Raw genomic sequence first — 19,066 nt, 5'->3', positions numbered from 1 at the left:
AGGAAATGTTCGTTTTAAATAGATGATTATGATAGGACCATGACTATAAAATCATGATGATTATTATGAATGATATCATAGGGTTCAAATGCAGAATGCTGCATGAACTTGGGAAAGAACTTTCAAGCCCTATGGGATAAATTGGGTATTACAAGCGATGGAGTTTCAAAATTTAGCATGATTGAAGAAATTTTACAGTCTTATTTCAGGAGTTTTACGAAATTTATATTGCCAAGAGATTTTGGATACTATTAAAAGAAAAAATGATGAGATATTTTTCCCAATGAACTTTAATATCTGCCATCCATTTTGGCTGTCTCACGAATGAAGGATGAGTTGCCTTTAGTGGTTGCAAAGAAAATTTGTGGAGACCAGGCAAAATGGGAAAATATGTCAGATATGACCCTAGGACAGGACGGTGATTCATCAATTGACATGAGGTACGAACCCGAGGTGACGACCGATGAAATTCGATCTCAGTCAATGGATGGACCTGTCCTGACATCATTGGGGAAAGGGCCTATGCAAAGAGACATCCAAAGTGATTAATTTGATTTATTGATGAATATTGATGAATTAATTGAAATTGAATAATTCATTGAATTGTCGATTGATTGAATCTAATTGATTGAATTTAAGTGAATAAATTTAACTGAATAAATTGAACTGAATAAATTGAATTGAATATATTGATTGTTTGATTGATGAAAATGCGGTCTCAAGAAAGAAGCTTTGATATCTTTGCGAGATATTATCAATGTGGAGACAACCTGGGAAAATTGAGCAAGGTGGTGAGTTTATATACAGATATATATGTGCGGTTACCATTGTGTGATTTCCCCGTCAACAGAGCGGACACCTGAGGATTCACCCATTTCATACTGACCCTCCGGCTCATCTGCAAATACTGATCTGTGAGATTGGATTGTGCAAAAGCCACGGCTGAGGGAGATTCTCTGGAAATCACCGTGTGAACAGGTGGAGAGACCCTTCCTGGAGGTACGAGTGAAGCTTTAGAGGAACAAACTACAACACATCCAACGCTACTTTGATAAAAGGCAGAATGGGAAATGGAGCCTGCAAGAATACACAAGGACAACCAGAGAGTCCACCAAAAGGTACTTGTACACATCATATGTACGACCGTTATGGTGCAGAAGCTATAAGGCAGGTCGAGAATTGGTATTTGTGGACAAAGGGACATGATAAGGAGTTTCCAAGAGATGGTACATTTGAGCGAAGTCGATTGGAAAGATTGGAACAAATATTGAAAGCCAGGAAGAGACAGAATCTAACGGTAGACTGGCTTGCATTCCATCTTTGGGATGGTGAATCCAGACAACGGGAACAGCAAGAACGGATAACGGATCTAGAACTTAAAATAAAAAGGATACAGGATACAGTGCAGGAGACAAATGCACAACTGCCCTCGAAATTAGGAATGAAAGTGACGGTTGTCCCATCTGATTTCCAGTTGTCTCCCCAAAAAAGGACGGTACAGAGAATTTTTTCGTGTTTCAGGAGACAACGAGAGATTGCAGTGGCAACTCAGGAATGTAGAGATGCAGCCCAGCAATACAAATGCACAGGTGCACAGACCAGGAAACAACAGAAACCGGTGTTTCGAGTGTGGAAAGATGGGACATTGGAGAAGAAGATGTCCGTATGTCAACAGGAGGACAAGGTCATGGGGCAAACCAAGATCAAGGGTACCAGTACGTACCGGTACCTCAGACAATGATTAGGCCTTCATTGCTGCAAATCCCAAATGATGATTGGCCTCAACAGATTCGATTACTGGACAAACATGAATAACTGTCAATGATTCTTGGGTCTGAAAAGTTTTCGGAGCAAGAATTATTCATTTTTTCTTTTGCTTGTAAGCAAATTAGTAATTAATTGATCACATGCCGAAATTGGATCTTTTATGTTGGGCACACAATTTTAAATTTACAAAGTTGGAACAATTGCTTTGCAAATTTTTGAAACTAAGTGACAAGAGTCACATGATGATCAGGTGGGAATTTCGGACTAGTGTTCCGCATGATTGATTGGTCAGTGGTCGACTGACATGCAAATGGGTGTGTAGTCAAATTTGGATAAATTATTGTGGGAACTGAAAGGGTAATTTCAATGTGACATCATAGGGGTTTTCTAAGAATAAGCTTTTGGTCCATTTGTGTATTAGCATTTCTAAAATTGAAGGACAAATTTTATGAAATTGAAATAAAATTGACACCCATCTTGATCTGTAAATAATAGTTCCAACGCAAACAAATACGCATAATGCAGGTGTGTGTGTATTTTTGTGTGTCAATGTTAGTGTTTTTATTGTTTTGTGTATCAATCTTACAAGATTGTTGACACCGACAGTGTGCCTGTCTGGAAATGGATAGTTTTATGTGGATGGGATTGAATATGCAGAGAATCCGTAAAATAAAATAGAAATAAAATTTGATTATGAACATTATCTCTTTTGTCAAGGGAGATGGAATATAAAGATTTGATGTGCTGGGTTATGAGCAGCTATTCATTCATAGTAAAATTGTGAGTAATTTGGGGATTCCATTTTGATAGAATTTATATGAGAATAACAGCTATTTATGGATATGAGCTTCATAAAAGGAAATGAGGGAGTACAAAATTATCCAAATTTGGGAGAGGTCTTACACTGACTTCCCAGAATACTCTGCTCATGGATTTATATATATATATATAAACTTGAATTTTATCAGCATATAAATTGTGCTGCATGTATGGATGTGTATTAGGCATAGATGATATGGGAAAATAGTAAAGAAAATCTTGCTGATTGGAACTATTGTGAGTTTTAAAACGGAATGCATTGTGCATCTTAAACCAAGGGGCAGACATGAACGCGCTGTTACGTTATTTATACTCAGAACGCGCTGTTACATGTACCTGCAACATATTTGTTAATCTCGCACACCTATATTGGCATACTGGTGTCAGTAGTACTCACTGGGTGCATAGAAATGGATGAGCAACAGTTAAGGGGGTGTAGTAAAACACTTACTTGGATACTTTCTACAAAAGTAGGGGTTTCAATAAGTGGTACCATACACATGGGATTCATCAAATTAAGTTTTGGAGTTCAAACAAAGTCACTGGTTAACAGATGGGAATGGATAGTAAATAAATTCTTCGATGCTGGGTAAATGAAGTGAGATATTACAAAGACTTATTAGAGCTATTGTTCTTCCTTGCAGCAGTGGGAGAAAATTTAGATCCAACATAATGAATCTATAAATGAATGTGATAGGGATAATATCCTCAATTTGTACTAATTATTTCATTGTGGGTAAAGGAATTAATTAATCGTAGTGGATTGTTAACAAGCAGCCTGAAATGTCCTGAGAGTGTGCATCCATGTAATCAGAAATCCCAGATTTGTTTTTACAAACAACATTTTGGTAGAGATCTTATGCGGACGAATACTTGCTTGGTAGATAAAAACGGTACTGCATGTTGGCAGCCACTTCAGTGGCCATTTAGGCCGAACAAATAGGAAAAAACTGTAATTGAATATGTAATTTACAGATGAGTATTTGGGAAGTAAAAAGGGAATTTATTGATTTGGGAGACATTTTTCGAAGGTTTATTAAAGTGTTGCAATATGACATTTGGCAAGGAAAATTATTGGATGGGAAAATTAGATCTGTTTATAAAATGAGTTTGTTGACCCATTGAAGTTAATTCTTTGAATTGTTGTTTAATTAGCATTTTGAGTTCAAATTGGAAATAGTTTGGTAGAGCTTTGGTTAAAACCTTTGGTTGCAGTGTTTTGGAACAAATTGATAAACCATAGGAGATTGATAAGAATAGAAAAAAAAAAATATGGACCCAAAATAGAAAGTTGGATTCATGCCCCTCATTGCAAACAAGGACATGGGGCTAAGGTGGACGATCCCACAGAAAATGAGGCTGCACCTAGCAGCCCAGCAGAACATTCAGTGGTAGATAAATGATAGTCGTGATTTACAGTCATTTGAATTACATTTTAACACCCCTTGCATTGTTAAACATTACATTTTCAACATGTGATATTCCTACTTGGGATAGTGACATTTATTTGCCTACATGACATACAATTACCTGCTGATATTAATACAACATGAGTGAAAAATGTATCACAACTACACTCATGATCAGGGGATTGAGTTCAACCCCGGGAGATAGGGGGATCAGGGCAAGACAAATAATCTGATTATGTTACATATTAAGGGATTTTCTTTATTTACCTTTTAGGAAGCTTGTTAGTTTGGTATATAATGTTAAATGTCATCGACATATAACTATGTCATAGGTATGAATATATACAAGGAGTAGCAGACTTGTTTGTTGGTTTAGTAGTTATATTGGCAATTGTTTTAGTGGTGGCTTGCTTGAAAGCCTTAGTGACGGTGTGTTTGAATAAGGTAACCAACAACACGATGATAACGCATGAAGTGACAAATGAGGAAAGAAATGTGAAACCAGAAAAGGAAGACTTTTATGGCGACATAAACAGTAGAATTAAGATAATGGCATAACGACAATGTTATGAGTTGTGTCAATTACAATATCAGTGAACTCATATCACCACGAGTGACACACTGTTAGAAAAACAGAGGGAAAAGAAAAAGTGGAGAGGAATTATGGTAATAATACATTATGCTTAATTTGTTGGTTTGGGAAAATTGTTGTTGGGAATTAGATATTCCCGTTTGTGATTATAATCATATACAATGCTATTCTTAGATTAGTAATAAAATACATACCTGATTGAATATTATTTGTGTGACGCATATAAATGAATATAACGTTTGTGTTAAGGAAAAAACAACAAATTGTTGAATGTGAAACTGTCGGAAGATATACATGATTATGCTGATTTCATGGTAAGATGTACCCTATCTGATCCAGTGTGTGCGGAAAGCAGATTCAGATGTGACTGAGCATAAGGATAAGACGAGATCACAGTTTGGAGGGATTGCTAACGGAATTGGGAAGAAGGTCGAGAAAGAAAATTTGTGGCTAAAAAATGAAGTTAATCGTGGCATACACCCTCTTTCTCAAAGAATGATGAAGACATTCTCCCGTGTAACTTGGAGATGAATGCTTACCTTCACCAAGGAAATTTATGTGACCATTTGCCTGGATCACACTGCAACATATGAAAGAAAGGCGATCACTTACTCTTGTTCGAAGGCTTCGAACATTCACCACATCAGAAGTTGCAGGACAACGACATTTTACCTGCAACCTCTGTGAAATGCGGGGACATATGTTATTACTTCACCAACGTCCGGGGAACCAGCATGGAGCTGCAAAAAACGGCTGTGCCCTTGTCACAACAGCTGTGCACGATTCTGCTGGTTGCTCCTGGTAAGGACCATGAATGACCTGAACACCATGGTCCCAACATCATTGTGGATGCATCCGGCATCCCTGTTCCACATCTTGCTGGCCAATCAACGTCACACCAATACTTGCTGCCCACTCACAATGAGGGAGGAGGCAAGTCGACTACAACTGGGTGAAGGCCGTGTTCAGGAATTACTATGGTTTACAGCAAAAAGTGGCAAGAATGCTACAAGGAGAGCAGGGTCAGCCTATGACTCCGCAATGTTACCACAACAGCGAAATCCTACACGAAGTAGTGCAGGAGCTATGAAGACATTAGGAGAAAATGTTTCATACCAGGATTCAAACACAAGTGATCAGCCCTTCCTTTCAAACAAAGTCAACATTTGTGTGGAGGAAAACGTTTTTTGCCAGATGGTGCAGATGCTTTACAAAACTTGAAAATGAAGTGAAATTGTTGTATCTTGGTGATGGTGAAGTGTTGTTTTGAAAATATATTTGTGATGCAAATGCAATAGATTGAACGATATGGAAGGAGTCAATGACCAACGAAATGTTTTGTGATTCTTGCAGGATGACGGTGTATGCCCAAGGGAATTTGATTACCAAAGTGATTGATTATTTACTTATACTTGTAATGATGTTTACTTGTAGTGATTGATTATTTACTTATACTTGTAATGATGTTTACTTGTAGTGATTGATTATTTACTTATATTGATGTTTAGATTAATGGTTAATATAAACAAAAAACAAAAAGATGAGGGAATTGTGGAAGTGTAACTCAGCGTAACTTATTAATTGGCACTGGTAACTTATTAATTAACCTGGTAACAAAGCAAATACATTTTACATGCAAACTCTGTGAAGGACGAGTTTGTAAATGAGTTAGGAATGTGCACGAACATGATAATCTCTTGAAACACCTGGTCACAGCCCCAGGCTGGAGCACCCCCCTATTGTTTGATAAATGGAACTCACAACAGGGGGGGCTAGCTGGCGCCAGGAAGGCGACCAGTAACGTCAGCGGAGAAGAGATTACGAGTTCAGCGGACAGAGGATTAAGTCGAGTTGGTCCATATAAGCGGGAGCTGCGGCTGGAGTCGAGAGTACTTGCTACGTGAAGCGCTGACCGAACGGGAGTGTCGGATGAACGAGAAGGACCAGCGAAAAGAGTTAACCTGATCCATTATATTATGCGGTATCATTTTGGTAATTGGATGAAGTGAATACAGTTTAATAAACTAGACCTTTTGTAACCTGTGTCCGGTCATTGGAGTCCTGTGAGTCCCCCACTACAAATTCCCTGACAACAACCAAGACTTAATATTTGGTAGCAAGGCCTTTGGACAAAATAACTGCAGTCAAGCACTTCCTATAGCCACGAATGAGCTTCCTACACCCCTCTACTGGCAGGTTGGCCTACTCTTCTTGTACAAACTGCTCCAGTTCTCCCAGATTTGAAGGGTGCCTTCTCCCAACTGCTGTTTTCAGATCTCCCCACAGGTGTTCAATGGGATTTAGATCTGGAATCATTGCTGGCCACTTCAGAACAGTCCAGCGTTTTGTCTTGAACCATTCCTGGGTGATTTTTGAAGTGTGTTTGGTGTCATTGTTCTGCTGCAAGACCCATGAACTTCGACGGAGATCCAGCTTTCTGACACTGGGTTGAACATTGCTCTCCAAAATGCCTTGGTAATCTCCTGATTTCATGATGCCATGCACACATTCAAGTCACCCAGTGCCAGAGGCAGCACAGCAACCCCAAAACATCACTGAACTAACTTCCTCAATGTTTGACTATAGGGAAGGTGTTCTTTTCTTTGAAGGCTTCTTTTGTTTTCTGTAAACATAGAGATGATGTGCTTTACAAAAAGCTTTAATTTGGTCTCATCTGTCCAAAGGACATTCTCCCAGAAGGATTTTGGCTTGCTATACATTCCTGTCGGTAGGCAGTGTTTTGGCAAACTCCAGTCGGACTTTCTTCTGTCTCTCTCTCAGCAGTGAGGTCTTCCTGGGTCTCCTTCCATGGAACCCCCCTTTCATTGAGTTGGCGACAAATGGTGCGAGTTGAAAATGTCATCCATTGTATCTGAAGGTCAGCTTGAATCTGTTTGGCAGCTGATTGAGGTGCTTTCTCCACCATTCGAACAATCCTTCACTGCAATCTTCGATCAAGTTTTCTCTTGCGGCCATGTCCAGGGAGGTTGGCTACAGTACATGGGCCTTAAATTTCCTGATAACATTGCGTACGGTAGACACAGGAACATCAAGGTCTCTGGAGATAGACTTGTAGCCTTGAGATTGTCCATGCTTGGCTACAATCTTGTGTCTGACCTCCTCAGACAATTCTTTGGTTTTCTTTCTTTTCTCCATGCTCATTGTGGTATACGCAGCGACACAAAACAGCAGAATGACTCCTTTTCTCTATTCAAACTGGTTGAATTTTTATATTGCAAGCACCTGCAACTCACCATAGGTGAGTTCAATTCCAAAGTAAAGGAGAATCACCTGCTTGAAATGTCGTTATTTCTAACAACTTCTAAAAGGTGCCAATAATATTGTCCAGGCCATTTTATGATTTCTGTGTGGAATAAGCTAAGATTTCGTAGTTTTTTCAGCTTTTTTGTTTTGTTCCACTGCAAACCAAAGAAATACAAATGTGGATACCAAAATATTTTTTTATTTCAACAATTTTCTGGAAGAAATGGTGCATTATTTGAAAAAAGTGAAAGGGTGCCAATATTTATGGCTACGACAGTATGCCTGTTTCCCCATTCCACGAATGACGATGTGACCCTTATATCCTCAATTGCCTCACTCTTCTCCGAGCCTAGATTTTGCATACAAAATCAAACAAACAAAGCCTACAAAACAAACAAAAAAGCTGTAAGCAAATTCCCACCTGGGCTCACATGCATAGGTTTGGTTGGGATAGGTGGGACCGGAGGCATTGTGCTGGGAATTTCATCGGCCACTGGAGGAGGAGGTGGAGGTTGTGAAGGAGTCGGAGTCGGAGCCGGAGCCGGCTTACTAACCGGACCACCTGCATCCTGTGCCGCAGCAGCATCTAAATGATAACAATAACATCACTTACCATAAAAATATAAATAACCACCTTTAGAGGCCATTTTTCCCCGCAAAGCGGGGGTTGGCCTTTTTCGGGAACCGTGGTTGTTGTTGTTTTTCGGTCCCCTTTTTGAAGCAATGTTTTACGGCCGGATGCCCTTCCTGACGCCAACCCTTTTTGCCGCCTTTAACGACAAACAGGGAATTACCAGTGAACTGGTACTCAATTAGCCAACCTTGGAAGGATGACAGGCTGAGTCAACCCCCCTGGCGTTAATTCAGCGATCGCCCGGGATTCGAACCCAGGATCCTAGGATCCTAAGCCGGCACCCTAGCCGCTAGCCCAACACCAGGGTTAAACATCACAACATCACTTACCATCTGATCCAATATTCCAAATAATTCCAAATATTCCAAATTTAGTGTTCCCACTTAAGGACTCCACCAATGATGCTACGATCTCAGGTTCAAATCCTGCATAGTGTGTTAATTTGTCCCATTATCTCCCGATGACTGTTCCTCTTTGTACTATGTGTGTACAAGCCGTTCCTAGAGTCTTTGGACATTGAAAGAATACCTACATTTTTGAAGCAGCTAGCGGGAGTGAGAGGGGGAGGGCGATGGAGAGGAAGAAGAAGAGGGAGAGCGGTATCGCCAATATAGATACTGTATTTAAGATGCTGGCCTGGATGAATGTGTCGAGAATGCAACCCAATGTGATGATGTAGTGGGAAGTCTGATCGTCTTTGTTATGCTTGGAAATGCAAAAATCAAAACATGGATGGATGACTTTGAAGTTCACATGTTCATCAAATCACAATGAATGTGCTTTTAGCAAATGGCAATAACATTCTCCATCTTATAAAGAACAATAATTTTGTGACCGATTAATTTGAAGCTTGAGGTCTTTCCACAAATTTTAGATGGGAAGAAAAAAAAGCAGGTTATCAAAATTAATTTGCCTCATTCTAAAAGGGCTCCGAAAGGGGAAACTTATGTAGTACTGCACTCGATACTACATGAACATCCTTCAAGGCATGTGTATCACATCTCTTACGTACACCCTCATCTTTGTAAAAAATGTTCATCAGTTTGGGGTGAAAGAGAAAGCATCTCTTTGGTGGACATCCAATAACAAATGAAACATATACGTGTCAATGAATGATCGTTTTAAAGGCCATTTTTCCCCGCTGGAGCGGGGGTTCGCCTTGCGGGCCCCATGACAATCATGGTTCCCTGTTTGAGGAAATGTTTTTATGGCCGGATGCCCTTCCTGACGCCAACCCTTGGTCACGCTCTTGCGATGCGCAGGGATACGGTGCACCTATTCTAAACCGGGGTACACACCGTGATCATTCATCCCAGCAAGCTGGTACTCAATTTGCCGACCTCGGAAGGATGACAGGCTGAGTCAACCCCCCTGGCATTAATTCAGCGATCGACCGGGATTCGAACCCAGGATCCTAGGATCCCAAGCCGGCACCCTAACCGCTAAGCCAACGCCAGGCATAACAAGGTGTCAACAAACAACAACAACATGCATTTTAAAGGCCATTTTCCCTGCTAGAGCGGGGGTTAGCCTTGCGGTCCCCATGACAATCTTCTCCATTTTGCCCTATTTTCTGCATCTCTCCTTGTTAAACCCCTTGCCCGCATTTCTTCTTCCACCATCTTTAGCCAAGTCTTTCTCGGTCTTCCCAGTCTTCTACTTCCTTCTACATTCATTTCCATCACTCTTCTCAACCAGTCACTTTCATCCTTCCTCAACACATGACCAAACCATCTCAACCTGTTCCTCTTCACAGCATCAATCACAGGCTCTATTCCCATCATCTTTCGCAATTCATCATTTGTCTTCCTCTCTCTCAACGATACTCCACACATCCGTCGAACCATTCGCATTTCCACCCTTTCCAACCTTCGTTGCTGCTCTTGCATTACCGTTGCATTACCCATGTCTCGCTCCCATAAATCATAACACTTCTCACACATGCAGCATACACCTTTCCCTTCAGCTTCAACGACACTCCCCTCATCATCAGCACGCCACTCAATTCCCGAAACTTCTTCCATGCACATCTCACTCGAGCAACCGTTGCCGAGTCTGATCCACCTTCTCCATTCAGCATGTCTCCGAGGTAGCAAAATGTATGTAAGGCATAATAAGGTGTCAATGGAAGACAAATAAATAAAAATAAAAACAATGACCCATCAAGTGATCACTGATTATAAAGTAACCACTTTTCTCGGCAGGGCAAGACCGCATCGCATAGACCGTGAAACCTTTTACAGGAAATAAGCGACTGATCACGGTGGCTGAACACGACTACCAGAGAGCTGAAGTTTGAAAAGAGCGACGCCCGTCTCCACTTTTCCTCCATCTGGAATTAGGAACTCAGCCAGAATTCCAGCAGCAGGTGCAGGGACTTGGATGGAGGTCTGGGTGGAATGAAAGGAGGAAACAACGATTCAGCATTGGAACAGCAAAGTCATTTGTTATACTTCAATTGATCTGATAAAATCAAAAGAAAAAATTAATCGACCTTGTCCGTCTCGATTTCGCACACAACCTCGTCTTCTTTCACGACATCACCGACCGCTGTGCGAAGAGGAAATAACAACGGCAAAAGCCTTCAAAAAGGGAACGATATCTATGCTCGTATTTCATTGGAGAGGAGACATCTTTGGAAGTTTAACAACAGACAGATTCAATGTGTTCATATCCTTACCCCAGACGTAGGTTAAAGTTTAAACTCAGAAACTTTGCATCATTGTGCTAGAAACTCAAGCTTTACATTTCATTCACTGCAAATGTCGTTCTTTTTCCCCACTCCTATTAACCACCATAATTACGTCCTGCACACCTTAGACCGAAATAAGTCTGAATGATTGCATACCCATACCCTCATACCCCTTACTCACCTTTCTCCCACCTTACATCACCCTCTGTAACAGATTCAGCAAAGGCTGGAGCATTCACGACCCGGATCTCCTCTCCTAAAGAAGTCAAGACGAGCAGGTTACGTGCAAGACTTGGTGATCAACACCGCATACAGCACAATATTGGTGAGACACAAAACAGAGTCATTCAGGAAGTGCAGTTGCCAAAACCCACAGTGTGATTAAAACACCAAAATAAACCAAATACATCCTCACACCAAGAATGCCGGCATTGCCCAATGCATTGCAATTGCATACAATGCCGGCATTGCTGTTAGTTAGCTACCATTCACATCAAAGTGACGGCAGCAAACTGGTGGAGAAATGCCGGGATTTTGCTGGAAGCTGGTGCGATGTGAATGGGTCCAAGACTGTGAGAATTGATGTGGATGCCAATGCAAGATCTGCTCGACCGTGCAGGTTCCATAGCGGCTCGACTCACAGGCAATACACACTTACGCAACACGGATGAGGTATGCAGCCGTTGAACAAGCCAACCCGGAGCATGCTGACTGTGAAAGAAAGAAAAATACCATGTCGATGCAATTTAGACACACACAGGATGGAATCAAGCAGATACGTGCTGAGAACGCTCCACAAGGAGGAAAACCGTGCTGAATGGAATTTTTTATTGTCCCCCGTCGCACCACGGAGCGAAAGGGGGACTATGGTTTTCCCCTCCGTCCGTGTGTGCTTGCGTGCGTCCGTGCGTGCGTCCGTGTGAAAGCGAAGGACCGAATTCTAATTTGGTGTGAGGGTGCAACCCACGTCAAAATCCAAGATGGCCGCCGCCATGTATGTCTGACGCCATGTATGTCTGAACCTTGTGAGCAGAATATCTTGAAAAATAAGCGAAGTACCAACTTCTAATCTGGTGTGTGGGTGTATCTAGGCATAAGGAAGAACGCTATTGAAAATTGGGTCGCCACGTCAAAATCCAAGATGGCCACCGCCATGTATGTCTGAACCTTGTGAGCGGAATATCTTGAAAAATAAGCGAAGTACCAACTTCTATTCTGGTGTGTGGGTGTATCTCGGCATAAGGAAGAACGCTATTGAAAATTGGGTCGCCACGTCAAAATCCAAGATGGCCGCCTTGCGTCTTCCACTTTGTCAACTCGCATCACTTCACCGACGGGGGACCTAGGCGTAACGCTTGTTTCATTTTGCAAGTGTGGTCAGTTCAACCATGAAGATTATTTGGGGGAAATATATATATCCTTCAACTGGCAAAATTAACAGCAATTATAGTCAGAAAGAGTTAAAAGGCCACAAATTATTTAAAAGTTTTCCATGTCCCTGCCAGGTTAAGGACGTTACAAAATCCGAATGTTTGCACAAAATAGTCCGAGCACCACTTGCCGCTTGAGAAGTATTTGGAATATCCAAACATGTCAAATACACTGCTCATAAAACAATTAATGGATTATTAACAAACACCGCTTTCTACATTCATTAAATGACTCAAAGTTCCCAAACTATGGAATTTCGTTAATTATTGATCTCAACCCCCTGACTCACTCTGTCCCCCGATTTCGCTCCCTCCACCCCAACAATACCCTTTTGACACTCTTGCTGTGGGTAAACATTTAGGAAACAACAAAGCAACAATATACCACACTCACCTGGAAGCTGTGGGGTGGTTCCAAGCATTTCTTGTGGATGCTGTTAAAACAAAACAGGAAGAAAACAAGACTGAGCACTGAGCAAAACACAACCTCACCAGGGTATATCGATTGCAGATCTTAAAACCAGCATGAATTCACTCGCCCACTGACTGACAACGCACGACAACGCACCGTTAGGAATATCATCTCCTGTTCCATTCAGCAATGTGCGGGTAGAGAAAACAAGCAACTAAAATATCAGCTCCTTGTGATAGTTAAATTAGACAACTTGTGATAGTCACTGGCCTGGTGTTGGCTTAGCGGTTAGGGTGCCGGCTTGGGATCTGAGGATCCTGGGTTTGAATCCCGGTCGATCGCTGAATTAACACCAGGGGGGTTGACTCAGCCTGTCATCCTTCCGAGGTCGGCAAATTGAGTACCAGTTCACTGGTAATTCCCTGTGTGTCGCAAGAGGCGACTAACAGGGTTGGCGGCAGGAAGGGCATCTGGCCGTAAAACATTGCTTCAAAAAAGGCCAACCCCTGCTCTGCAAGGAAAAATGGCCTCTAAAGGTGGTTCTTTTTTTTATCCGCAAAACTAAACTGATAGTAACTGAGAGAGAAGTCACCAAGAAAGACAAAGCTCCCATGACTGTGAACGGCATGAACCTGTGAGTGAGTTTCCCCATCTTGGATCTGTGATTGCACCGTCAGGAAGAATGGATCCCGACATTGACAAATGATTCACACAGGCATCCAAAGTTTATGAAGCCTTACACAAAGCAGTCTTTATGGACAAGCACCTGAGCATAAAATCCAAACGCAAAGTGTACCAAGCATGTGTTCCATCAGTGCTTCTATACGGGGCGGAGTGTAGGATTCCCCTTCGGAAATACCTCAAGAGACTGAGGTCCTTCCAACACAGATGCATACGCATCATATTTGGAATTTCTGACCAAGTGCATTGGTTCCAACACATAATCACAGCAAGTAAGCCAACATTGGGGAGATCTAGATACAATAGCCACCAAAAGGAGGCCACCACCTGGAGTAGTTGGGTCATTTGGACCGCATGCTTAACCACACATTCCCAAAGATGAGCTCGTTTGGTTGGCTGCCCCAGCCTCACCCACGGAAAATGTGGAGGGATGTGATCCGAAGGAATGTAGAGATACCAGAGGACAAGTGGGATGACGAGGCAACAACATCAAAAGCAAGGTGGCTTTCCACGTATCAAACAGTCCCAGAGCGAGATCTCAGTGGACAACAGCGACAGCTGACCAGATGTTAAAGCAAATTCAGTGTCAAATCTGCCTGTGAACCTTCAGGAGAGAAAGTGACATGAAGAGACACAAGTGCCTTGCGCAACCCCCAAAAAAACCCATCACCGAGCAACAGGGAGCTGTGCAATGCCCATTTTGTCCTAAATTATTTGCCAGCCAAAGGGGGCCGTGCAGTTCACACGTGTCGCTCAACTTCCCAGGAGCCACCAGGTTCGGCTAACTATACTGGAGCCAGTCTCCTCTGAATCTTTGTCAGGTGTGTACCTGTATGTGTGTGTATATATATGTTCGATACCTACCAGGTGTAGAAACGTGAAGAAAAAATCCTGTTCGATTAACCTGCAGAACAAACACAAAAACCCCGACATGAGTGCGTTAACATGTACACGTATCCTTGAAGATCAGACACTCTTATCTGTACACAGCATTGGATTAAACGAAGCATAAGAGCACACCCAAGTGCCCACACCCAAAAAGTGCCCACCACATCCACAGGAAGAAAGAAAGAGGTGCACAACTTGCTGGTACACCCCTCTACCTCTATGTGCTCCAGCCCAATGGCAGTTTGTCCTCGAGGCCATCAGGTTATGTGCCAATTATCTCAGGATGACTGGGGAGTCACGACCTTCTCGGAAGACCGTTGTTAGGTAGTACCAGTATGTATGTATGTATGTATGACTGTATGTATGTATATATATATATATATGTACATAAGTTCAAAACACACCTGGTCACAAGTGTGCCGCACTGACCGGGTCCTCAGTCGAGGTCCTCAGCATCATCCCGTTTCGGCCCTTCAACCTCGATACGGTCAGCTAAGGTGGGCCAGCAGGGGCACATACACATCCACATGCAGCAACTGCATCTGGATGCGTACATACCCCAACCCCCAGCCAGTGCGAACAACAACAACAACACCTCCACATCCAGAATCCACAGCACCAAACAAACATGGTGGAACACTCAATCACCCACCTTTATACCCTTCACCACTCACCAACAAAACACACCAGATCATTCATACACACACATACACACCCATACACACCCATACACACACATACATACAGAACACCAACCAAACAACCACCTACACTTACATCATACACCACTCAACACACAAAAACACACACTCATGCAAAAATTAATTCATGCAAAAACACACACCCTCACCCACTCACTCATATACACAAAATAAGAAGTAATAATGGTAACAAAACAAAAAAACACACACACACGCACGCACACACACACACACACAACCAACCTACACCATTCGACGTGCCTCCATAAACTTCCTCCATATCCAAAATGAGCCTTTTAAGGCAACCTGGGCCACCTTGTCACACATCCTCCTTCTTTCTGTCCCACACACTCCCAGCCTAGCAAGAAATGCAGAAAAGGATTTGCCAATATACCCTCTACACCCCACCTCAAATGGCTGACACGAAACGCACCAACCCTTCTCTCGGCACTCTGCCTCCAGCTCACTGTACTTTCCTCTCTTCCTCTCGTGCACCTCCTCCATGTTCTCTTCCCAAGGTACCGACAACTCCCCTAAGATGACCTGTCTTGTTGCACTTGACCAAATGACAATGTCAGGCCGCAACCTTGTCACACAGATCTCCTCTGGGAATACCAATTGTGGCTTTAGGTCTGCCACCACTTGCCAATCACAAGCATCTGACAGCCCTCTTGCTTTCCACCTCCTCCTCTTTCCACCTCTTACCACTTGGCCCTCTTTGACAAACCACACCTCTCCCCCATCAGTCTCCTTCTCCACTCTTCTCTCTCTCGATCTCAGCACCTCTTGTTGCACCATCTGCACCACCACCGCCAGCACCTGATCATGTCGCCACCTGTATCTTCCTGCTGCCAATGCTACTGAGCATGCACTCAGTGCATGCTGCACCGTTCCCACAACTCCACACAAATAACATCTCTCCTCCTGCAACAACCCCCACAATCTCAAGTTTACTGGTGACGGAAGCACATCATACATTGCCCGCAACAGGAAATTCAACAATATTGGCTCCATCCTCCAAATCTCTTGCCACTTCAATATCCTCACCCGCACACCTTCCCACTTAGTCCAAGCACCTTGCTGTGCCTGACCGACTGCTTTCATATATCTCCCCTCCTCTTCCTTTCTTCTCAACTCCCTCTCAACCATCTTCCTCCTCTTTCACACATGCCTTTCCCCATCGCTCATGCTCCATCCACCCCAAGCCATGCTTCCCATGCTGTACTATCCCCATGACCTCCTCCTGTTGCAACCGCTCCTCCATCTCATCCACCTCTGCTCTTGCATTCCACTTCCAACTTCCCTTCTTCTCTGGGAGAGCATTCTTTACCACTGCATCACTTGAATCCCGCAACATCATGAACTCCCGCACCCTCACCACCTTAAACTCCTCGGTTAATGATGTCAAGTGAAACTGGAGTTTTCCACCCTGACCATAAAAGGCAATGTTCGTCAAACAGCGTGGCACTCCCAACCACCTCCTCACAAACCCACTCACCACAACCTCCATCCTCCCTACATGCCCAATTGCAATATCATACATCATCAATGGCCACAATACTCGTGGCATCAACCCAAACTTCAAACACCATACCTTCAACTTACCTGGCAAACCACATCCATCAATCCTCTTCAAACATCTCAAAAGCTTGTTTCTGACCTCCTCCACTCTTCCCACATCATTCAGCTCCACTGTATACCATCTTCCCAAACTCTTCACAGGGGCCTCTACCAATGATGGAACCACCTCCCCTCCGAGCTCAAACCTGTGCATGTTATTCCACCACTCCTCGTATCACTATCACACTCCTCGACTTTCTTGCTTTAAATCCCATTCTTGCCCACCGCATCAACCTTTCCAGTCGTCCCAGTACCTCTACTGCTGCATCAGCGGACTGTTGGACAACTGTCAGGTCATCCATGAAAGCAAACATTGCTGGCAACCTCTGACCAGGGGCTAGCTCCACTTCTTTCCCATGTCCACTCACCGCACGTATCAACAACTCCATAACCAGCACAAACAAAATCGGGGAGATGGTACATCCCATCGGGATCCCCACTTCCAACTTCTGCCACTCTGTTACATAGGACTGTGTCGCAAACCGCATCCAAAACTGATCATAATATGCCATCAAAAAATCCCTAAATCTCTGTGGCACCCAAAATAAATCCATGGCATACCTGACCTGATCAAGGCATGCGGCACTGACCCATATGCATTCTCCAAATCCAGCCATACCACCGCCACAGTTTGTCCTCGAGGCCATCAGGTTATGTGCCAATTATCTGAGGATGACTGGGGAGTCACGACCTTCTCGGAAGACCGTTGTTAGGTAGTACCAGTATGTATGTATGTATGTATGACTATGTATGTATATATATATATATATATATATATATATATGTATGAATGATCGAGTGTGTTTTGTTGGTGAGTGGTGAAGGGTAAAGGTGGGTGTTTGAGTGTTCCACCATGTTTGTTTGGTGCTGTGGATTCTGGATGTGGAGGTGTTATTGTTGTTGTTGTTGTTGTTGTTGTTGTTGTTGTTCGCACTGGCTGGGGGTGGGGGTATGTACACATCCAGATGCAGTTGCTGCATGTGGATGTGTACGTGCCCCTGCTGGCCCACCTTAGCTGACCATATCGAGGTTGAAGGGCCGAAACGGGATGATGCTGAGGACCTCGAATGAGGACCGGTCAGTGCGGCACACTTGTGACCAGGTGTTTTGAACTTTTATTTATATACATACATATATATATATACACACACACACACACACACACACACACACACACACACACACACACACACACACACACACACACACACACACACACACACACACACACACACACACACACACACACACACACACACACACACACACACACACACACACACACACACACACACACAATTCCGGGAATATCACATAAAAGGTTCCTCACGAGTTGGAGTGAAATTTCGATACAGGACACGACCAAAGGACTCGCCATGCACGATCTATCACTTTCACTATCACTATCACTATCACTATCAGTATCACCCGCCCCACCTTCACACAGTATGGCGTTATCTACCGCAGTACCCACCGTTCTTGCACTGCAGCCTAATCCGGACGAGCTCCGAGAGGGGCAGAACAAGGCCAGAGTCCTGGGTAATCGGCGGCACGAACCAGCGAACATGGCGAAGACAAACCGAACGCTGTGGGCGCCCGCTGGGACCAACCAAAGCTCGCACAAGGCTCGATTTACCCAAGGACACAAGGTCACGTCTGACAGGAAATTATGCAATTAAAATGATGTCAAATGCACAAGAAGATTATTTAAATTGATTTTTACGATTGCTAATTTTATTTAAAACTGCTTTCAGCTTTAGGTTTTAAAGCGGGTTTTTCGTCATTCGAACCCCAAAAAGTGCAGTCGTTTTGATTGGTACGTCCCGGATCGCATGACGTCACTCGCCGGGCGCGTCAAGACTCAAGGGCCACGACGTTCGTCACAGCATCGAATCGTGACGTAAAAATTGCGATCAAATGCGGGGAGAGTTGTCTTTTTCACAAGATGGCGGTAAATGCAAAATTACATTGTATTTTATTATCCAAAAAGTTATTTTATAATTTTAGAGTGAAAGAAAGGACGTCCGAGATGTTCGGATTTGGAGTCAATTTTCCGCAACGGTCTAAGCTAGAGTCCCTGTATAAAGAGAGTTGCGCCATGCGCTGACCCGAGATTTCTGGTCACGTGATTTCGTGGCGCCATTTTGTGTCTAACTT

General features: G+C 43.2%; 2 protein-coding genes across 2 annotated transcripts in view; one reads left to right on the top strand and one right to left on the bottom strand.

The window, feature by feature from the left end:
• Positions 1-19,066, bottom strand: part of DLST (dihydrolipoamide S-succinyltransferase) — a 68,359-nt gene that overhangs the window by 42,758 nt on the left and 6,535 nt on the right. The window contains exons 2-9 of the mRNA XM_068130586.2: positions 18,384-18,565; positions 14,565-14,604; positions 13,002-13,041; positions 11,836-11,888; positions 11,359-11,433; positions 10,980-11,035; positions 10,767-10,875; positions 8,273-8,437 (exon numbers count right to left, since the gene is read on the bottom strand). Coding sequence (XP_067986687.2) covers positions 8,273-8,437; positions 10,767-10,875; positions 10,980-11,035; positions 11,359-11,433; positions 11,836-11,888; positions 13,002-13,041; positions 14,565-14,604; positions 18,384-18,476 — 631 coding nt within the window. The 5' untranslated portion in view covers positions 18,477-18,565. The remainder of the gene's footprint in view (positions 1-8,272; positions 8,438-10,766; positions 10,876-10,979; positions 11,036-11,358; positions 11,434-11,835; positions 11,889-13,001; positions 13,042-14,564; positions 14,605-18,383; positions 18,566-19,066) is intronic.
• The window catches only part of KNL1 (kinetochore scaffold 1), a 225,701-nt gene continuing 225,362 nt past the window's right edge, over positions 18,728-19,066 (top strand). Inside the window, exon 1 of the mRNA XM_078786619.1 lies at positions 18,728-18,860. The gene's annotated coding sequence lies outside the window, so the exon portion shown is untranslated. The remainder of the gene's footprint in view (positions 18,861-19,066) is intronic.

The sequence above is a fragment of the Myxine glutinosa genome, chromosome 11, assembly GCF_964187855.1.
Source record: "Myxine glutinosa chromosome 11, kmMyxGlut1.1, whole genome shotgun sequence".
Classification (NCBI taxonomy): domain Eukaryota; kingdom Metazoa; phylum Chordata; class Myxini; order Myxiniformes; family Myxinidae; genus Myxine; species Myxine glutinosa.
Note: the sequence above shows the minus strand (reverse complement) of the source record. Positions and strands in the feature narration are given on the sequence as shown.